Source organism: Musa acuminata, chromosome BXJ2-11 (assembly GCF_036884655.1).
Source record: "Musa acuminata AAA Group cultivar baxijiao chromosome BXJ2-11, Cavendish_Baxijiao_AAA, whole genome shotgun sequence".
Classification (NCBI taxonomy): Eukaryota; Viridiplantae; Streptophyta; class Magnoliopsida; order Zingiberales; family Musaceae; genus Musa; species Musa acuminata.
The window spans coordinates 4849243-4864003 of record NC_088348.1 but is presented as its reverse complement, the minus strand read 5'-3'; the positions used below and the strand labels follow the sequence as shown (position 1 = coordinate 4864003).

General features: G+C 37.9%; 1 protein-coding gene across 2 annotated transcripts in view; it reads left to right on the top strand.

The window, feature by feature from the left end:
- LOC135627810 (villin-2-like) overlaps positions 1-11613 on the top strand; it is a 31931-nt gene extending 20318 nt beyond the window's left edge. Inside the window, exons 15-23 of one of the 2 annotated variants that reach the window (XM_065134144.1) lie at positions 2265-2393; positions 4007-4154; positions 4288-4298; positions 4397-4537; positions 4614-4739; positions 7397-7462; positions 9786-10266; positions 10755-10987; positions 11126-11613. In XM_065134144.1, the coding sequence (XP_064990216.1) occupies positions 2265-2393; positions 4007-4154; positions 4288-4298; positions 4397-4537; positions 4614-4739; positions 7397-7462; positions 9786-10266; positions 10755-10987; positions 11126-11239 (1449 nt within the window). In that variant the 3' untranslated portion in view covers positions 11240-11613. Of the gene's footprint in view, positions 1-2264; positions 2394-4006; positions 4299-4396; positions 4538-4613; positions 4740-7396; positions 7463-9785; positions 10267-10754; positions 10988-11125 lie in introns of those variants that run through there. The other variant, XM_065134143.1, reaches the window with a different exon arrangement.
- Positions 11614-14761: the final 3148 nt, after the last annotated feature.

The window sequence follows — 14761 nt, the reverse complement described above, 5'->3', positions numbered from 1 at the left end:
AAATTCTAAAATAGGTAATTTTTTGACTTCAAATTCAATGTTCCTCATAATCAACGTCATCATTCTCTAACTTATTATCTTCCTTGTCCTCTTTAGTTGATTTATATTCCTTTTGTCCATTTTCATCAAAATAGGTTTCCTCCTCTTCAATAATGGTAGGTAATTAACTTTAGGCTTTTACATTGATGGAGACCTATGCTAAATAGGTTTCTAACTAGTGCTAAACAGTTCTAACTAGTGATAAACAATTCTAAAGAGGGAATTGAGAAGAGGAGTAATCAATGATCTGTGAAGGAAGGTGGGGAAGATGAGGCCGACGGAAGAAGCTGGCAACAAAGGCCGCATCGGCAAACGATGTTACGAACGAAGGTGGCAGTGGTGGACGGATGTTGTGTTAGGGTACATTAGTTGGTTCGATCGAACCAACTTGCTCGTTCAATCGAACTATGATCAAATGCCGACCTAACTTTGGCTCGGGTGCAAGGTGCTTGGGCCTCTCCTTGCCCAAGCACCTTTTTAAAACACTGGTTAGTGGTATGAGGAGAGGTAGAGAAAGACCTAAATAGACTTTAATAAAAATTATAAATAATAATTTAAGTATTCTAAACTTAACCAAATATATGGTTTTTTACATGTCTCAATGGTGAAAAAAGATTCATGTAATCAACCTTTAACAGTTGGGATCTATGGCTTTGCTATTGTTGTTGTAATCTTTAAGGAAGAATTATGAGATAGAAAGGGAAAAGAAGAAGAGAGAAAGAGAAGGGGAGAAGAGAGATAAATGGTAAAAGAAATTCTTTCATTGCTTCATTGATGTGCTTAAGGTGCTATAATCTTAAAATTTAATATGGCCTACTCAACATAACTATTGCAGATTAAATACCCAAAAGAGATTCCAATATAATTTAACAGCATACCTTCCTACCCTAGCCACCCACCTCCTCCTCTGTATGCTCTTGAACCATCCAATCTGCAAAGAATGTTTTGGATATATATCCAAAGGCTGGCCAATGCTGGTTTAGATGCTTTTAGGGCTGGTTGGTCCCTCTTTGCTCCATAAAAGAGAAACCCTAGCCTAACCATATGCCTGCATGTTCCTCTCCAGAGTCCGTCTAGGTTTCACTTGAGTGTATGGCTGCTTCAATATGGAAAACATTTGTTGGACTTTTCTTTCTTGTTGAACAAGTAGAGTGGCTTTTCGTCTAAGCGAAGATGATATAGACCCGGTTAATTAGTCAGACTTGTGTAAACTGAAAAGATACATATCCACAAAGACGTCAGTGCTGGTATTAGAGGCCAGTTTGGCAAGACAGGGTTGCCTCTTGGCTGCCTATGTTGATCTATGCCATGAGGGGCTGCACCTTGGAAAGAACCTTGTGCCGCCCAAGGCGCATGACTGGCAAAGTGAGGTGGCTTTCCCTCATTCAAGTTGCTGTTGTCAATGGTTGCAACCCCATGAGGGATTTGCTTGTATCTTCTCTTTACAACTTATGTTCCTATTTTTGGTATTTTTGCTGTCGTCTAATAGGTTTATTTGCAGGGTCAATTTGATTCTGTTCACAATGTAAAGCCTATGTGAAAGTATTAGAACTACTTGTTCTTGGTCACACTATGTTAGGTTACAAATCTAAATTACAGTTTTCTTAGATTTTAAATTGCATTCTGTGCTAATGTCAAACTGTAATTAGGTTGTCTTACATCAGATCTAATAAGGTATCCTACATGAGATATGTCACAGGAAGAAACCTTTATTTGGCTTTAACACTGCAGTTCTCCATGCAAAGTAGCCAATCTTAATTATGAATTTTTTGCTCACCCTTGGATGGCCAAGTAGTCTGCATTATTTGTTAATTGTCTTCAATAAAATACAAATATTTAATAACATAAAATAGCAACTCTTTCAATGATGTAGAGTGGCTATAAATAGATATAATCAGCTAATCAAATTTCCCTGATACCTCTAACTTAATGTGTAGTTAGCATAAGGTGTCAATGTACCGAAATGTAATATGAATGAATTTCCCCTGTATATGACTTTTCCTGGAATATAGTCGGATAAGGATATAAGTAGTGCAGACAGCTGGCTGTTTAATCTTCACTAGATTAGAATGCTATTGTTATTATGTAAAATAAAATTGATATACAAGTACTGTCTCCAAAATTATTATATTAGTAGAACATCCTATCTTTTCAATCATCTTTTAATATAGGTGGGGCCCTCTAGCAGTCTAAAGTTATATCAACTTATGCTTTCTTCGCATTAGGTGGCAGCATCTTTAAGCTCCAACGATTGTTTTCTTTTGCAATCTGGGAGTTCTCTATTTGCTTGGAATGGAAACTCAAGTACTACTCAACAACAGCAATGGGCTGCAAGAGTCGCAGAATTTTTGAAGGTATAGTATCTAAATTCACTGCCTTGCTTTTCTTAGTGCCACTTTGTGAATCTCTTGAATTTCCCGTTATTATATTATTGATCAAAAGCTTTCATTCACAGATGAAAGCTCATTCATTTATTGACCAGTTTGAAATCTTCTTCTCCTTATTATTTTTCAAATGTTTATTTCTGTCTGGAGCTTCTTCAGTGTATTTTAAGCACTGTTTTTGCAGGCTGGTATCCTTTCTACAAGGATTGAGGTTTTCAAAAACTATTGGTAGCTATATAGTATGTTTCACCTTTAATTTTTTATCGATATCAGGAACTACTTCTTCTTTGAAATTCCTCTTAGATCTGATGGACATTTGATTACATTACATTAGTCTTTCACTTTTATGTACAAATAGGTGTTATAGAATCATGGAAAATCGAAAGAGTTGGTGAATCGGGCCCTGAGGATTAGTGGATTGTGTTATTATTACTGAACATTTTTGCAGCTCAATATTGGTGATAATATGGTCTTGAATGAAGATGGAAAAGTTCTGAAGTAACGGTCAAGTCTGATGCTGGATAACACATGATGAAGCTTACAGTGTATTGACTGGTCAGTGGACTAGGATGATACATCAGTATGGTCAGTCAGTGTACAGTAGTTTACTTAAATACACAGTTAAGTAAACAGGAGCCTTATGACCTGTTTGTTTGGACTGGTTCAACCATATAAGCTTACTGAAATCTCGTGGCCAACAAAGGCTGCTTAGAACTTGGTCCCTTATTGTAATGGTAGTTCCATGCAGTATGGGCAGTATTTAATGAGATTAGAAAGCTTTATCTGCTTAAGAAAATCACCTTTGCTAAAGCTTGTTTGAGCTATTACTTAATGGTATATACTTGTCCTTTTGAGTTTCGAGTAACCATTATTCTTTCATCAGTGAGACTGTAATTGGCAGTGGAAATAAATTTTAAATAGAACCCGTTAATTGTTGTTAAATTTTTTGGTCTATCTCTCATGTGTTTTTGTGTTAATATTTTATTGTACATGTATGGAAATTATTTGCTTATGATATATAATTTACAGGTTCTCACCATACATTGCTATTTCATCTGAACCAGTGAATACCTTACTGCTAGTCTTTTTTATTGTCTTTTTAATTAGGTTTATCCACTTACCTCCAGCCACCTCTCTTTCTCTCGCTTCTCACACGATTTCTTTGTGTTCGTCTCCCTTGTGCCACCCACTGCCACTGGTCCATCTGGTACTACTCTTGTCGTCCATCTGGTACTCCTCCCACTAACACCAATCCAATAAAATTCACGTTGGCTACTTTTAGTTGTAGTGAACAACAACTAGCTTGAGTTTAAAAAGTATAACAAAATATAAAATGCCTAAAATAGCAAAAATATTCTTACCAACATAACGAGTTTTTAATGATGGCAGTCGCAGTTTCCAGTTGAACTTAAGAGATTAACTATGAGGATGTTTGTGCAAGATTTTAGGTTTTCAGGGATTTATTTATTTATAAATATATGCCAAACTTAAATTTTGATGGAGAAATATGAAATCACTGACTTTGGGGTTTAAATAGAAATTTTTGGAATTTTCTTATGACTAATTATCTATTTTTTCAACAGCCGGGTGTTGCACTGAAGCACACCAAGGAGGGAACGGAGAGCTCGGCTTTCTGGTTTGCTCTTGGTGGAAAACAAAGCTATACTAGCAAAAAGGTCATTCAAGATATTGTTAGTGATCCTCACCTGTACACCATCTCATATGTTAAAGGTTGGTCTCATTTTCTAAGTGAAGCCTATTTTGTTTTCCCTTGTGTTGCTTTTGATATAATCATATACATGTGGATCTACATCTTCATTGCTGAATCTGATGTCTTCATATTGTTCATATGATGATTCTCCAGGAAACCTTGAGGTATGCAACTTATCCTGCATTCAATGAACATTTGATGTTTCAAACTCTTTACTTCTCAATTGCTCATATTATTTATAGATTCTCCATCTCTCTTGTAGTTCACTGAAGTTTTCAATTTTTCTCAAGATGATTTACTGACTGAGGACATGTTGATACTTGACACCCATTCTGAGGTCTTTGTTTGGGTTGGTCAGTATGTGGATTCCAAGGAGAAACAAAAGGCATTTCATATTGGACAGGTATAACCGCTGAATTTTCCTTCTTTCCGTGAATATTTTTTTTGAACTATCTCACTATTTGTCTTTTCTTTTTCAGAAATATGTTGACCTTGCAGTATCACTAGAAGGTTTATCCTCTGATGTGCCGATTTATGTAGTCATAGAAGGTTATGAACCATGTTTCTTCACGACATACTTCTCTTGGAATAGTGCAAAGGCAATTGTAAGTTCTAATGGCTCTGAGCATTACTATGTTCTTATGAAATATTGCTTCATATACAGTGAAATGAGTGACATACTGATGGCATAAAATTAGAATAGAAGCATCCAAAAGGAAACATACTTATGAAAATTTATTGAAATTGCAATCACATATTTGAGCATTAGATTTTATTGGAGGGTAGATTTTTGGATGAGTGCTAAAGATGCCAAGAGTACCTAGATATTTTATTGACTGGTGAAAGATGCTACAAAAGTACCTAAACATTACAAGAATTAACATCCTGTAGAGAGCTTTTCATTATTGGCATCAAGGATTGAAATTTCGTACCGTATCCGAGTTTTGAGATTCGCTCGGTATCGTACAATACTATATACCGAGCAGTATATATATATATATATATATATATATATATATATATATATATATATATATATATATATATATATATATATATAAACAGTTTCTTCTCCCCACAGGTGTAGAAAAACGTGGCGACATTGCCTCTTTTCTGCCCGCGCGAGGAGAAGGTGGGGAGAAGAAATCGTTTCGTTCTCCTCGTGCAAAAAAGGGCAACAAGGCGATGTCGCCGCCTCGTTTCTTTTACTTGCATGGGGAGAAGAAACGCCACCTTGACGATGCTCGGTTTCTTCTCCCTACAACGTTGCCGAGGATTCTTCTCCCCGCTGGGATAAGGAGAAGTCACCGATGACGCCGAGGCCTCATTGCCTCAGACGAGGAGGGAGAGCGGCGTCGGATCTCTAGGTTCTCTTCTTCTCCCTCTTCTTTCTTCTCCATCGGCTAATACTACCCAATAGTGTGCGGTGACGACCGATTTAGGGTGGTAACGAGGCGGAAATAGTCCCAATCGACGGTACCACCCGGTAGCCGGCGGCCCGTGTATCGATCTGCTTGCGGACCAGTACATATTGCCCGATACGAAGGGTGGCAATGGCGGGGGAGCAAGAGATGAGCTCACCTCACCCATGGCTAGATCCCCATCGGATCTGGCTACCGTGGGAGCATTGTGGAGTGCCTCGCGGGCGATGAGTTCGAGCTAGGGACAAAGGCGACCCGTCGCATCCTCACCTGCCTCGCGGGCGAGAGACGGAAAGGGGGTGATGGTTTCTTCTTCTTTTAAGAAGAAACCATCCTCGCCTGCATGTGAGATGGTTTCTTCTTAAAAGAAGGGTGTACCGCTTGGTATGTCATATCGTACCGTACTGAGCAAAACTCGATGCACTAATATAGTACGAAATTAAAAACCTTATTTAGTGGTGCAATGAATGTTTCCATATGACATTACATCTTACGCTACTATGATCTGCTTTATACAGATTCTAATATTGAATGAATTTTTTGGGATCTATTAATATTTTGAGAAATTTCCTTTGAAAATTGAAACAAGTTTTCACAAGGATATTTAACATATACAAATAAGACTTCTATAGACCAAAATTAGGCTTTGTTAGGAACCTATGCTAACTTGTCCTTCATCACAAGAGGGTCCAATTATTTGTTAAATGTTGTCATGTAACCAGTTTTGTATTACATATCGATATTCTTTTGTACTTTTGAGTTTTATGCATTATGATTTGCAATATTATTGGTTGGTTATTAAAGATTGTTCTTTAGTAATGAATGAAATTACGTAGGTCATATTCATCCACTCTCACCTACATTTACAATTGTTTACTGTCCCCAAGTTCACTAGAATAGTCTGTTGTGTGTTCACCCTGTTATGATATTCTAAATCATCTCTATAATCAATAATCTGCGGTGTGCTCTCCCTGTTGATCATGTATATCATCTCAATACCAAAAGGATTTCTAATAAACACTTGCATACACAGATTGAAAACTATACCATGACTTGGAATTTCTTGAATTAATAGTCATGGTTGCCCTTTGGACACTAGTCCTTCAACATATGGAAAGTTTCATATAGGCACTTAAACATAATTAATATTTCAATTAAGTCCTACTATCAGCTTCCATATATAAGCCTTACCTAAAAGTTGGCCTGGCCATTTTGACTTGTCAATCTGGCATAAATGATGAATGTCGGTGAATGATTTTTTTCAAATGTGTGTGTTCTGATTGGTAAGTCAGGGTGAGTTAAGTATGTGTGCCCCTTATCTTTAGTTTTTATATCAACACTTCAGACATTTTCTTGCTGACATTTATAAGAGTTTAGCAAGTTGTTTTAATGTGAACATAAGTTAACTAAAACATCAATTGAAATGTAGGGAGTTGTTTGGCAAAAATTGAAGTTTAGGGACTGAGCTCCAAAGTGCAAGGATTACAAGTATAATTTTCCATTTCTGGAATAAACACATGCAAGAATTTACATTCTATTTATTGTCGAAGCTTTTCTCGCAACTGGCTTGTTGTTAACTATACATTACTTCATCACATGAACAGTAGCTTCAATTTATCTGCAATTAACATGTGATAGTTTTGGCAGTTCCATGTTGCAAATCTGAATGTGTTACAGACAACTAAAAATGTATCAAAAGCTACTAGCTTATATTATCATACAAGTAATTTTTATGTCACAATAAATCCCCTGTTTATTTGGTTCATGCATTTTGATTTTTTACGTTTGTTCTTGGGACTAGTACATTTTAAGTTCTAAACAATGCTTCTTATGTAAAATAGGCTCAAGGAAATTCTTTCCAGAAGAAACTTTCACTTATTTTTGGTCCAGTGATGCATGCTTCAGAGGTAAATTTTAACATGTTTTGTACTTGAGGAAAGTGTAAATCCCCATGTTTTATTTTAGTCATGGGACTTGTCTCTACCAATTCATGCAAATACTATATTAGCTCTTTATTTGATACTTCAGAGGTTCAGCTAAAAGCTCTTTATTAGATACTATCTTACATGCAAATGCTTAATATGTAAGTAGTTGTTTGTTAACTATTGTACCCTAGTTATGATATAGAGTAAGAGTTTAGCTACCTGGACTTGACCTGGTGGGTGTCTACAGTCCATACTGTTCCATGATCACTGCAGCACATGCCACATATTACCTTGTGCCAATAATACATGGCAATGTCAGGTTTAACATCTGCATGAAGTTGGCACACATCAGTATATTCTGTTTTTGATGTTGTCATTTAGATCGTCTTTAGCAAAGAGATTCACAATTTAATGTCATCTCTTGTGGTTAATAGTCACGGTGTGCTTGCTGTTGCATAACATGGCAATACTGAATTTTACAAAATAAAATTCTTTTTGAACCTAAGAAGTTGCCTAGTCTCCCATTTTGGCACCCCATCGACCACCTAATTTGAGAGACCCACACCCAACAGAAGCTCGGCAGTGACAGCAGCCCAAGCTCCTATGTTTGCAATTCATTTTTATTAACCTTGATATCTCAAGTTTTCAACAATCTCATTCCAATAACAATAATTTTCTGTAAATTCTTTTCCTATCTACACAAAATATGATGTGTTAAGTATAGCAAGTCCAATAACTCCCTTACAAAGTTTATTTTTATTCTAAGGTGCACAACATGACCAATAAAGTTCCCTTTTTTTATTCTAAGGTGCACATCATAACTCCCTTATTTTTATTCTACACAAAATATGATGTATTAAGCAGTAGATTACTATTATGAACACATTGTACAAAAAGACTATATTTTGCTTCATGGTTCTAAATAATGCCTAGATCAATGCATACCAGTGGTATTCCTAGTCCGACAGCAAATTGGCACGCTGTCCAGCCCTTTTTTGGCAGTCTGGTCTAGTTTAGGTTCTTTTGTTTTTTTAGAGTTATAAACCCTCTTTCTTTTGAACTATTGCCTGCCTCCCTCACGATCCCTCATTACGTTCATCATCGGCCTATGTACTCTTCCTCCACCTCCTCTTCTCCTTCTCCTACCGCCCTCTGCGGTACCATGACATGTATTGGCATACCATATATCAGCTTGCCAATATGACTCTAACATGTCCTGGTCTGGACAGTGATTGGTATGGGTTCAGTACCTTGAGATCTTAAAGAATGCTTACCTTTAACTTAAACTGAGTGATGGACCCCTCAACACTTCACTTCAACTCTAATTTGGATGATGGGTCCCATATAACCATAGTACCTCTCTAATTACCATCCAAGTGCAGTGTTGACTAATGCACAAGAAGCTATAGTTAAAGACTTTCTTTGGAGTGTTTGCAAAATTCCTTATTGCAACATCTTTCTTCTTGATTGTCACATCCCTATTTGTTTTTAATTGCTAAGAGTCTCTCCTCTGCTTTGCTTTTCTTCTATGTTTGCTTCTTTGTCTATGAACATTGCAACAGTGACAGCTATGTTGGATGTAGTGGCTACAAATAGCATGTCTTCTTCACATTCACAATCATGGTTTTTTTTTTCCACTTTTCCCCCACTTCTTCCCTTCTCTTCTTCCTTCTCTCAGTCTACCACCTATGGCAGCAGCAATCTTTTTTACTTTCTTTTTATTTTTCTTTTTTGGAAATTCACAAATAAATTGGAATTGACAGTAATCGACCAACATATGTGAGTCATATTGATGGTAATATTGACTCACTTTTGGTGAATGGACCAAAAAAATAAACCAAAATTTTCATGCCTATATGGAAAACACGTCACTGGGTCAGGACTCTTCTCGTCTAATTTTTAGGCCTCCCGTACTGTCTTCAGGCCTTCCTCCACAGAGCTGGCACCAAATCGCATGGAGGTGATGTGAGTTGCTACTTGTTCATGACTAATCTTAAACGGCTGCTGAGAAGAGTCTTAAACCCTTCAAGCCTTTTTCTGACCAAATTGGTCCATTTTGGACTCAGAAAAAGCCAGTTCAGTCATTAGAATTTTCTTCTATATCAAGCTGAGGACTTCCATAAGAAGCCTTAAACAACCTCCAACTGGTTCTTAATTTCTTGCCAGAACAAACCATCACTTTAGTCCATGTATTAGGCTACCCTTTTGCAAGTAAATTCTAGAAATCACTGGCTGTCCTGATAGTACTTAATCGTGATCTAAGTTTAATGCTACTATATAACTTGCTCATTGTGGTCTACTGCAGTCTAACAAGCCTAATAATGTGAATCATAATGGACCAACACAAAGAGCATCAGCTTTAGCAGCCCTCTCCTCTGCATTCAATCCATCTTCAAGCAGTTTGCCGCAGTCAAACAACAAGCCTAATAATGTGAATCATGGTGGACCCACTCAGCGAGCTACAGCTTTAGCAGCCCTCACTTCCGCATTCAATCCATCTTCAAGCAGTTTGCCACAATCAAACTACAAGGCTAATGATGTGAATCACGATGGACCCACTCAAAGAGCATCAGCTTTAGCAGCCCTATCCTCCGCATTCAATCCAACTTCAAGCACCAAAACTTTAGTTCCAAAGCCATCAGGTCCAAGACAAGGGTCACAGCGAGCAGCTGCAGTTGCTGCACTATCTTCCGTTTTGACTGCTGAACACAAAAGCGCTGATTCTGATACTTCTACTGCAAGAATCAGCAGAAGCCCTTCTCCAGGCCCAAGAGTGGCTGTCACTGGTACAATATCTTGAACTGATAATTTGATGTTTTCTACGATATGTAATTTTTTCTTGTTCCACTGGAAAATAGTGCTGTCTCGGCATAGATTACAAGGATTACCTAGGTTTAACAATAAGGTTCTATTGCCGTTAATGCCTAGACTATAGATATGACATAATTATATGAACATTCATTTGTCAGTAAATTTTGGAAAAATGAAGTATGCATGGGTTTCTGAAGTGGTGAATGTTCAATCTGAAAAAATGCAATACGGACACAACCATCTTGATGGTCTGAACTGTTACTATTTCTCATAAAGAGTCTGTTTAAGGTGTAATCCTAACCATTTATGGCATTGTCATTTCCTTAAATGAATTAAGGTGTCCAGAGAAGATTATTATGTCTTTTATTACAACTTACAAGACCTAAGATATTTGTATCAACGTAAGATCCTAATCTTAATATTTGCATTTGTTTTAAATGCTGACGATTGTTAGCTCTTGCAGTTCCTTTGAGAACTCAAAGTGTGGACTCGGGGTTGGAAAATCTTCTGGAGTCTTCTGCAGGAAAGGAAACCATCGAACTAGACGGTTATCAATCAGAGAACAATGTTCTTGATACAGAGGCAACAGAAGATTCGAATAAAGGTGAACCAGGTGGTGAATGTACATATAGTTACGAGCAGCTGAGAGCCACGTCCAGCAATCCTGTCAGAGGAATCGATTATAAACGGAGAGAGGTTTCTGTCACAGAATTTATTTGCTTCTAAAATCTTATATTTATTCCAAAATGGGAGGTTCTTGAAATTTTGATAATTCAATTATACGTATAGCTTCTTCTATTCCAACTTTATATGCTTTACTTTCCACTTTTGTAGGTTTACTTATCTGATGCCGAGTTCCAAACCGTTTTCGGTATGACTAAAGAATTATTTTATCAACAACCTCAGTGGAAGCAGGACGTTCAGAAAAGAAAGAAGGAACTCTTCTAAGCATTGGTCCGGAGGGCTGAAAACGAACATTCTTCTAAGCATGTGCACTTCAGAGTGGCAGGTTTATCCTATTTGCTCATTTTCATATATTGCTTATTTGGATTGTTTTGCCTCCTGGTCTGTCTTGCTATTCCTCAGTGATTAGTGCTTGATTGCTAGGGTGAGTCTATGCTTGGATGGGATCAGTGTTTGGAAATTGGAAGTATATGTTTTACTACGCTTGGTCATTACGGTATGGTCCATATGTATATTTTTAAGGTTTTGTACATGTGGACACAATCTAGCTGGTTATCGTCTTGCATCAAACTTGCAGTCCAACTCATGCTTCTCCTGTTCCTACTTAATCTAATAATGATGTAAGTTTTGCCTCATAATTGTTCTTGCACAGAATGGCCATTGTCCACCAGAAAAAAGAATCCATAAATTTGTAAATGTTCATTCTTATCATTAGTTGTGATGTGAAAGTTTTTCTCATTCCTCGCTCACGTATGTCAAATATATACTGTATTTTGTTATTTTTTGTGCATGTGGTCCGGGGCATAATAGAGCTTCCAACATATTGTTGCCCGTGTCTACTGGGACCCAACTCTACTTGGAGAAACTCGAGACATAGTTGGCCGATAAGAGTCGTGCCTTGCGTGAACAGTTACAAGAAATTGAAGAGATTTTCCATGACACGAGGCTGATACAATAGGCACTTAACCACCGAAACTCTCCTAATAGATCGATAAGGGAAGAATAATGCTTGGCTAATCTTGTCTCAAGGTCTAATTACGAGGCTAATCAAGGAGTCGACCGTTACCTATTATAGTAAGTCACATTAACTATAATGTATGTCTTGATTCACAAGAACAAAAAAGTTCAAATGTCATCCTGACAGATCCAGCACCTGATTCAAGCCACGTGTTCCATACGTAGGTTAGGTTAAATTAAGAATATGGTCATGAGTGAGACAGTTTTTCTTTTCTTCAAAAACGAAAAGTTATGATCAACTCTCTCAACACGGTTTGACCTAATCACTCAGATCCAAATCCAACCTGCAGAATCTAATGAACCCCATGACTATAAACTTCCTTCTCTGTGTATAACTTAGACACCCTATCATTGATATGTGTTAGGTGATTTCGTTATCGATATCAGAGTCAACCGGACAGAAATAGTGACTAAAGTGTACTTCGTTATCGATCTCCCAAGTTGCTATCTTTTATGAGTTTTTCGCTCTCAATCATCATGTGTGATATAATAAAAAATTATTTTTGGAAAATCATTTTCTATTCTATTTTTTTTTTTTGTGCATGTGATGTTCTCTCAGATTTCCCAATATGTTCAAATGGTGTTGGCCATATTTAGGTCGATTCTCGATATGTCTCTTGGCGACTATATAAACACTTCGGGATAGGCCTTATCCAGATGTGTCTCGATTAGTGACTCCATCAACTCTAGATGTAGGAGGGATTAACCAAAATTTCGAGAGTCTATCGACGATGCCTTAGGTTGGACCTTTTTGGATATGGCAACTATTGTCTGACAGCACTAGTGAGACTCCCTCAACTAATATGCCGAAACCATTGCCCTCAACATATTAAGTTGTGGGTCGACCTAAGATGGCATTATATATAAGGGGATATCAACCACAATGAATTTAGTTATCACTATTTTGGAGCAAAGCTCATCTCCAAACGTGATGTGTAGGCTCATAGTTCCAAGAGAGGATATGGAGTTACCAATGAACCTTATCAACGAAGAAGTCATAAGCGTGAGATCATTAGTCAAGAGCTCAAGTTTTTCAAAAACATCAAAATAAAGGATATCGATAAAGCTACCTATGTCGATCATAACCCTCTTCACTTGGGGATTAATTATTCTTATAGAGACCATCAAGGCATCGCTATGGTTTAGGTCGAGGTACTCTATCTCTTTTTCCTTGAAGGTTATTTTCAAGTTGTCTTCTCATCTTGAGCACTTTTCAATGATAGCTTGGGCATAGGCTTTGTAACTCGATAAGATGTCTCCTCCCGAGGTGTCCCCAACAAATGAGTTCTTCGATTTGTTCTTTCAAATCGCGATAGTCCTCTATGCCATGGCCATAATCGTGATGGAAATAACAACACTTGGATTTATCTCTCGTCTCCAATAGTGTCTTCGATAGTTACAAAATTTTTAATAATCATTTTTCCTTTATCTATAAGAAGACTTCAGTACTAGTCATGTTCAAGGTAGTCAACTCAAACCTCGGGTGGGGCAACTTTGGTCAATCATGTTTTCTTCACCGTGATGACCTTGGTGTCAAGGTTGATGGTAATTACTCTTGTCTTGGCCTCTTGTGCGCCTCCTCGTGCTTACATAAGACCATTATCTTCACAATTATGTATTGGTTAGTCCTTTAAATCACATCGGGTACCGTCGTCGGTAGCCTCTCTACCAATAATCAAAAAAGGCGAGAGGGTTAGAGCCCCATCATAAAGGCCTAAACCACAAGTGATAGATAAGCTTCTTGTATGCCTCGAATTTTGTTAGTGAATCGAGCGATGAAGCCAGATAGTGTCTCTTCCTCCTCTTGCTTGAGTTGGAGTAGCATTATCACTAATGGTATCATGCGCATATTCTCAAGTAGAGCTCAAACTCTTTTGTGAGCTAAGCAAATGAGTCAACTGAGAGCGACTTCAAGTAAGAGTACCATTCTCGTGTTATGCCTCTTAGCATTATTAGAAAAGTGCGATACATCGGAGCGTTTGAGGTGCCATACAACGACATCTAAGCATGAAGGGTGGTGGTGTGCTCCATCGGGTCGATACTATTGTTAAAGGCCTTTGGTAATGGGAGGTGGAAGTTCATTGGGATTGGCTCCTCCTGGATGTTCTGAATGAATAAGGATCAAACCAAGGTGGGATCGACTAAACTCTCCCCTATAGATTATTGGAACTCTTATTACATCTTGTTTAAGTATTGGTCTATTTGCTATAGCTAGATCCTTAATGAGTCATCAATCAAATTCACTGATTGAGTCTCGAATTCAGGCAAAGCAAAGCGAAGGTGTGGCAGTGCGCTAATATTATATAGTTGGAGAGCGGGGCACTCCTTCGACCAATAGTTCCATAGGCCTTGAGCAATCCTAAGATATCGACATCACGTCGGTTGGGAGAATCCCAACAACATTAGTGCCAATGGCAGTTGAGGCATTAATTGCGGCCGAGATGGTGGTATTGCTTATTAGGTTAGGAGAGGTAGGAGCAAGCCGATAGCTTACATCATGCCCATCAACCTCTGTGCCTGTTAGATGAGGTTCAAGAACATCTCGACGGGGATGAGTAGATGGCTCAAGTTGGCCCATAGGGGTGAGAAGCTCGGGTCATTAAATAGATGCTAGTATTATGTTGATGTTTGTGCTGAAGTGGACGCATCCATATGTGGGAAGGATGGTAGCTGCCCCCCGAGTAAAAGTGCTATGAGTTGGAGGTAGAGCCTCTTCGTTGGAGCATTCATTCCTACGATATTAGACCCTATTTCTAGTGTCAAAATGTT